The 8,417-nt window shown below is 41.2% G+C and overlaps 1 protein-coding gene across 3 annotated transcripts in view; it reads left to right on the forward strand.

Annotated features, from left to right (window-relative positions):
- LOC124622176 (cytochrome P450 4C1-like) overlaps positions 1–5,981 on the forward strand; it is a 79,306-nt gene extending 73,325 nt beyond the window's left edge. For all 3 annotated transcript variants that reach the window (XM_047147819.1, XM_047147820.1, XM_047147821.1), the window contains one exon: positions 5,707–5,981. In XM_047147819.1, coding sequence (XP_047003775.1) covers positions 5,707–5,864 — 158 coding nt within the window. In that variant the 3' untranslated portion in view covers positions 5,865–5,981. The remainder of the gene's footprint in view (positions 1–5,706) is intronic.
- Positions 5,982–8,417: the final 2,436 nt, after the last annotated feature.

Consider the following 8,417-nt stretch of genomic DNA (forward strand, 5'->3'; position numbering starts at 1 on the left):
TTCATATTGGTTATAGTCCAAAAGTACTGTTCAGTGACTAACATCCGTTTTTAACACAGATCGATAGTATCATTTGGATAAATCTTGCGTTAGAGGTGTGCAGAATGTTAAAAACCTTTTCGGTCCTTAAATCACTGTACCCACTGCCATTAAATTTATCTCACTAATCCACATATCAATAACGTGAATGAATCTCCCAAACAGCCGCCTCTGCAGACAAGGTCTCTAATACACACCTGTATTGTGGCGTTAAGTTAGAGGTAAGCCATTTCGAATCCTTGTGATGGAAGCTTTCCACAATTACCATTTGTGACCGACAAGTGTATGAGATATGGTTGGATCAAGGTCTCCAGTCTTTACCCCGTATCCTGAATTAAATCCTAAATTGGTCTGCTGTGTGTCGTGGAGTGTGTGCATGTGACACTATTGATGGCGACCCTTCTGTAAGATAGGGATGTTAAGCTCGGCAAGCCCTTTGGTGCTGTTTAAGAGTAGTAGTCTATGTGCTGGCATCAGGTTACACTCTCTCCCTTCCCTTCATTCATAACAACACGAACCCACCATTGCACTGTAAACATTCTCATCACAGTCCTTCGCATGACACAGCTGGGCACTAGAGTTCGTAATAAGTCTGAGGAAAGTGACGACAAACTATCTCCATTATACATAGATGTATATAATGGAGCCTAACTTTTCCACTTTAAATTATTTTTGACTCATTAACAACATTTATAATCTTTTTTCTCTAACATGAACAGCGACCAGAGACTCATCAAACAAACAGCAATAAGTTATTGTAACGTCATTAATATGGAAGACACAGACATCAAATCTTTTAAATACGAATTTTATTCGGCTAGGGTATAAAATCTTGATGTCACTAATGCAGTGGTATGACAGTATTGCACCACTTTGGGTTCTGGCTAGAAAATCGCTGATGTCAGCACTTTTTGATGTCACCTTTCCCAGAATCACAATGTCAGCAGCATATTTTCTTGGAATTCTCTCCCACCTCCCCCTTCCTCCAGTCCCAGTGGCCAGCGGCTTTAAGTGATGGTCTCAACGCCATCGGGCCGTCTGGCAATCGCCATGGGGTTCCTGGGGCTGTGGAAGGGCGAAGGCGACAGGAATTCTGGGAATAAAATACGGCTAACATTGTGATTCCAGGAAAGCTGGCGCCAAAAACTGCTGACATCAGCGATTTCCTAGCCAGAACACACAGTGCTACTCTACTTGACACCATTATATAACTCTCAGGAATCTCCTTAGAGTCGCTTATTCTTTGCTTGGTTAAATGTTAATACCAACAGCCTTCCACATTCAGAGATTACTTCCTGTACCACAGGAATGTTCTTTGTACTCACGTGTACCAACAGTTATTGTTACCTGTGGCACTTGTACAGATAAAATATTTGATCAACAGCGGACGGCGTGAAAGTTGTGGATAAGAGATCCTTGAGACTTTTAGAATATGGTTGAAATTTAACTGTTCATACAAAATACAAATTGAGGAGGTATTTAGTACAGATGCTGCACAGTGCAAGTGAAACTAGATGGCAGAGAAAGCAGTATAGGAAATAGTTTTCAGTAGTCAACAGATATTTCAAACACTATGGACCTAGGGACAAATGACTGAACTTCTCTGCACCCACAGTTTAGCCAAAAGTGTTGTCACTCTAATTCCCCCTTTCCTCTCTTTGCTTTGAATTAGTAAATATCTAAGGTTATTAACTGCTATTGGTTTTTCCTAATGTATGATTTAGGTGTTTCGGGTAAAACAGTTTTACTTTGTGCCAGGCTTTTGTTGTGGTAATAGTCCAAATACTATGTTCACTGAATCGCATTGCTCATTTTTAACACAAACCGGTAAATATATTTGAATAAGTTCTATGTTAGAGGTTGCAGAATGTTCAAAACCATTCCATCTTTTAAATCGCTGTTCCCATAGCCAATAGTTTAGGTCACTAAACCACAAATCATTGATGCGAAAGTGTCTTCCAAATGAAGTCACTTCCATTATTCACACTTTTCTGATACTTTCATCTAGTCAGCTATGTAAGCTGATTCTTGTTTGTATCATCAGTTTAAAAACTCTTGGTGGCGTACGAAGCATGGCTTCATGTATGAACAGATAGCATCCACCCCGTCTCTCACTATCCCTCAACTTTTGGTAAGAGTTCTGCTTTGCTTAAGGCCAGCAATCCCCAGATCCATAACATCGTCCAACATGGCTAGAAATTGGCAGAAGAATTCTAGTAGAAATACGTGCTCGAACAACAAAGAATATAACAGCCAAAGATAGTTTACTCTTCGGAAAACTCTTACGACTTTCTATAATCCAATTGTAAGTAGTCAAGATCTGACTCCTAGTGTGTTGGAGCGCTCCCGTCACCAGTACACCATTGACAGTCAGAAATTGCTGGTTTACCCTGTGTTGCAACTTCTCAAGCAGCAAACTTAATCGGATGCGAAAATGCCACCTATTTCAAGAAAAAACTTTTCTGCAGCCATAATCAAAATTAAGAACAGATTTTTGACATGCTTAGAGATTGTAGAGCCAACGGCTTTGGCGCAGTGTTAACACCTGTTCCCAACAGATAGCTGAAGTTAAGCGCTGTCGGGCTTCACCTCCACTTGGATGGGAGACCGTCTAGGCCTGCTGAGCGCAGTTGGCAAGCAGGCTGCGCTCAACCCTTGTGGGGGCAACTGAAAAACTACTTGACTCAGAAGCGGTAGCTCCGGATCCAATGACACCTATTTGCAGAGGAGGATACGGCGGTCGGTCGACGCCGTTGGGCTTCCGAGGCCTGTCCCGACGGAATTTTGAGTGGGCAGCATAGAAAACTGTATCATGCTTAAATATCGGATTTTTATGCATTTATTTGTACGAGGTAGAAACTTAAAGCTTCAAACTACTTATAAGTTAAACAGTGGGAAAATGTCGTGTTCCGAGGCTTATGCATACCAAACGCAATGCAATGCGCACCTTTGGAAAGATACCTGAGAGAAGTATTTTGGTAATTAATGACAGTATGGGAGAATTTAATCCCTTTTCAGTGAATTTACCATACCTCGGGCCCTAACTGAAAAACAAGGCTTTGATATGCCTTGACACACTATAGGGATCGATATCAAATGAGATATTGAAGCTGTTTACCTATCGCCATGGAGACCGGAGTCTAGTCGTGCCTGCCTCCAGGCAGTACTAGTCGCTACAACGTCGCAACTTTGGACCTTAAGCGTTAGATGCCGTAGAAGCTAAAAAGTGAGATTCCAGCGAGAGGTTTCGTTACTGTGTGTTAGCGTGGTGTCTCCTGGTATAACTCAAGTTTTGTCCATTGTGTTGGTCGATGAAAAGAACTTGTAGCAGACGTTGATGCGTTTGACGTATATGTCCATAGTATTCGAGACTTGTCTTCGACACACTACTGTCGATATTGCTGCCAGTAATGCATCAATCACAACGAAAAGTGTTTCCGTAGTGCACATCAACTTTCACAGCACTTAAAATATAAATTTTGAATAAAATATTTACGTACACTTTTTCGGTTTAAATTCACAAACTTTTTTTCTGCTAGTCATATACGTTGGGATATCAAAAAACAGTCATGACAGTAATAAATATATAACTATGCGGAATAAACCATTCGTGGCACTGAGGCAACTGTTCAGACAGTATGAGGGGGTAAAGAACAAATGCCGTTATATGTCTGGAAAATTTATTCAACATATTCGCTTTGAGATCAACATATTCATTGTGTCTCTGTTCCAGCTTTTTTAACCCATCTAAGAGAGAGAGATTTCGATTGTGCTGCAAATCGTTCTTCCGCAGCCTCTCTTACTTTCTCAGTGTTCGCAAATCTTCACGTCTTCCTCCCTTGAGATTTTTCTTGATGTTTCTGCGAGAGACAATTCAGTCGAGTAGGGTGGATATTTGAGGATTTCAAAGTGAAGTCTTGCAAATTTTTGCTGCCCGATGGCCGCCTTGCGAGGATTGGCATTGTCCTGCAGAAACAACATTCCTTTTCTCAGCTTTTCACGACGTTTATAGACAAATCGTTGCTTCAGTTTGTCCAGAAGGTCAACATAGGACTTTCCTGTGACGCTTTTACCTTGTTACAAGTATCCGAAAAGCAGGATTCTATCTTCAGCCAAAAAGACCGATGCCTGCAGCTTGTCTGCAGATCTCCGTGTTTTGACTTGCTTTGGACGTAGAGGACCGCTATGTCTCCATTCTTTGGACTGTTCTGTGATCTCTGGATCATAAGGGTATATCCACGTTTCATGCATGATGACAAGGCGATACAAAAATCCCACAAAATCCCGTCGAAACTGGACCAAAATGGACTGTGAAACAGCCACCCCTTCACACTTTTGGTCTGTATTGAGACTTTTGGAAACCATTGGGCTGAGAGCTTCCTCATATCCAAAACATCGTTAATAATATGACCGACACGTTTTCGGGACACGCCCTAAGTCCCTGATATCAGTTTAGCAGTTATCCTCCGGTAATCCGAGAACATGGAATGAACAGCATCCACGGTCTCCGCAACTATGATTGAGTTGACCTGTCTTAAAGCCAGCAACCCAATTCTTGACAGTGGAGTAGAAAGGTCAGTTACCATCCAACTTATGAAGAGAACCACCACAAATTTGTTTGGCGTTGTTCCCTTTCAAAAAGATACTTACTCAAAGCACGACTCTCTTTCACTGTAAATTCCCTATTTTCTTATTCCACATTAAAAAAAATGGCTCTGAGCACTATGGGACTTAACTTCTGAGGTCATCAGTCCCCTAGAACTTAGAACTACTTACACCTACCTAACCTAAGGACATCACGCACATTCGAGCCTGCGACCGGAGCGATAGCACGGTTCCAGACTGTAGTGCCTAGAAGCGCTCTGCCACTCCGGCCGGAACCACATTCACTTCAAACCTGCACATAAAAATAAAAACCAATGTTTTTACTTCGCAGTTACTATCACATACAATGTAAAGGACAATGGTTAACTCCAAAACATAAGAATTCATCTACATTGGTTTTAACTAGGAATAGCCAAGGACATACCAGCATCTCCCGATTCATCTTAAGTTTGTTCTGTTTCCTATGGTCGTAACAAGTGAACCCCGAAAGCAGAAGGGCTGTTGCCCAGCAGATTTTTCATTTTTTGGCTCATCAGTTTTCTGACAGGTTTGATGTGGCCTACCAGGAACTCCCCTCCTGTGTCAACCTTTTCATCTAACAATTACAACCTAAATCGTCTTTACTTGCTGGATGTACTCTAATCTCTGTCTTCCTCTACAGTTTTTACCCCTGGCAGCCCCCTCTAGAACAACGGAGGTTATTCCCAGATGTCTTAACACATGTCCTATCGTGCCACCCCCTCTTCGTGTCAGTGTTATCCATACATTCCTTCCCAGATGAATCTTCGGAGAACCTCTTATTCCTTACCTTACAATTCCACCTAATTTTCAGCATTCGAGTGTAACACCGCATCTCAAATGAGTTGGTTCTCTTCTGTTTCGGTTTTTCCACAGTTCGTGTGTCACTACCACACAATGCTTGTGCTACAAACATACATTCTCAGAAATTTCTTCCTCAAATTAAGACCTTTGTCTGATGCTAGTAGACTTCTCTTACCAGCAACGCCCTTTTGCCCAGAAACAGCAGAGTAAATTCAAATGAATTACTGTTGGAATCCTCAGGCCAGAAGTTCGCCATCCTGGAGGAGAAGACGGTGCTGTCGTACGTGCTGCGCAACTTCCGCGTGGAGACGGTGGACAGGCTGGAGGACCTCAAACTCATCGGCGAGCTCGTCCTCAGGCCGATGAACGGTGTCAACCTCAGGCTGTGGCCGCGGTAGCGCAGAGTCCGTGGCGGCGCTTCTTCCTGTCTCCTGCTCAGTCTGGCAACAGCGCAGTGCTTTGCGCCTCACTTATTCATCACGTGACCTTAACATTCTAATAAGTGTGTATATATGTTTTTTATAATTTACTCAATAAATGGTACTTTGTAATTTATTTAACTTCTTGGACATATACATATCACTGATAAATATCACACTCATAGTGTTGGAATGTTCTACACCAGTATCTGCATAACTACTCTGCAAATCACAGTTAAATGCCTTCGAACCATCTTCCGACTAATTTTCTACACTTTCAGTCTCTAACAGCGCTTATGAGGCCATCGTACTACTTGCTCATGGACAGTGCAGAGAATTTTACACATCACTTGTAGAAAGTGTGAAATATTTATAACGTCATGTTTCGAGAGTACGCCATCCGATTGTAACTCAACGGGATCTAGTGATCAATGAATGACTTCAGATGGATACGGCACACCTGAACTTGTGGACGTTCTTCCACTCCGAATTGAGACCTTTATCTAGGTTACACGTTTCGTTACTGTGTGTTAACGTGGTGTCTCCCGGTGTCGCCAAAGTTTGTCCGTTGTGCTGGTCGATGAAAAGAACTTGTAGGGCACGGCGGTACATTTGGCGTATATGTCCTTGGTATTCGAACCTTGCCTTCAACACACTACTATCGATACTGCTGCCGGTAATGCGTAAATCGTCAACGGGAAGTGTTTCAATAGTGAACATCAACTTTCACACCAATTAAAGCAGAAATTTTGAATTTAATATTCATGTATTCTTTTGGAGTTTAAATTCACAAGCTTTTCGTCTGCTGGTAGCGTACTCAAGACTGTAACGGATATATAACTATGTGGAGTAAACATTCAGTGGCACTGAACCAAATGTTCATTAATTTTTTTACTCTCATTCTTCCAAACTTTCTATGTTTTCTGCCGTCTACGAATGTTTTTACTTGCAAACTTCTGCATTAATGTATCAGTAACGGAAACTGAAGTAAAAGGGAGCCGTACTGCTGTATAACCAACAAGTTCCTGTAACAAGTCTAACCCAAGAACAGAGACTCTCGAAAGCATCATATCGATCAGACTCACAGACTTGAATCAACCAGAAATGATTTATATTGATAAATTATGACTAATCATGAAGAACATAAAACATATTGTGCAAATAATCTGCAAGGAATTGTCTTAAGGGGTGCCCATGTGTTGAGTTGATAAGCTCTCCATACCATGATATTTCAGAAGCCCATGTATCATGCATCCAGGACTTTGCTGACTGTTATGACTGCTTTTCGCCATAAATTTAGAATTTCGCTTCCTTTTCCATTCCATTCATTTATTTCGTGAATGGGTACGGCATATGAAAATAACTCACATAGGCCAACTAGAATACACACACATATATATATATATATATATATATATATATATATATATATATATGGGGGTAAGGTGTGGGATGCGTCACCAATAGCCTCTCCCACACAAATGTCAACCTCTCCGGCACGTGGTATCCCCTGCTACGCTAACGAGGCTCTGGCGACCGAGTTTCTCCCGGGATAAGGAGAACCCTCTACTAAGTCAACGACCTTCTAGAGGGCGGATGAGCTGGTAGAGCAAGGGCACCCTCTTGTCCTTGGAGTGAGAAATCACTCCTAAAGACGGAAGAATCACCAAGGGTGGTCAACGGCATAGGATGCTGAAGGCAACGGGAAACCACAGCATTAAAGATCCAATGGATATCCCCAGGAAAACTCATCATGGCAGGGTTCAATGTCAAATTATTCGGAATTTCAACTCCCCCACTCGGATCTCCGGGGGGGAGAGCCTTGAACAATGCCACAAGTAAATACAAAAATAATGCAACAATAGCAACTTGGAATGTAAGATCATTATACCAACCAGGCAAAGTAAATAATGTTATACAAGAAATGAAACGCCTAAAAATTAACATTTTGGGTGTAAGTGAAACAAGATGGCCTGACTCAGGAGAAATGACCATTGACAACTTGAAAGTATATTACTCGGGAAATTCTGATAGCCAGCACAGGAATGGGGTAGGAATAATTTTAGATGAGTATGTTAGTAAATCTGTCAAAAGCATTTTACCAATCTCAGATAGAGTAATCAGTCTACATTTACAAACGAAACAAACAAATATTAATTTAATCCAAATCAATGCTCCAACAGCCGACAAAGACCAAAAACAAATAGGAAAATTTTATGAAGAATTAACACAAGCAATAGGAACCTCAAAAAGCAGAGACATTATTATCATCATGGGAGATTTTAATGCCAAAATAGGTGAAGGAAGTGAAGGTGATCTTATTGGACCTTTTGGTTTAGGAACAAGAAATGAAAGAGGAGATTTGCTGTCACAATTTTGCCAGGAAAACAATCTGTCTATTACAAACACATTTTTTAAACTCCCTAAACGAAGACTTTATACTTGGAAATCACCAAGAGACTGCAATGAAGAAGTTTGCAGAAATCAAATTGATTTCATACTTATAAACAAGAGGTACAAAAATTCTATTCA

This window comes from Schistocerca americana, chromosome 7 (genome assembly GCF_021461395.2).
Source record: "Schistocerca americana isolate TAMUIC-IGC-003095 chromosome 7, iqSchAmer2.1, whole genome shotgun sequence".
Lineage (NCBI taxonomy): Eukaryota > Metazoa > Arthropoda > Insecta > Orthoptera > Acrididae > Schistocerca > Schistocerca americana.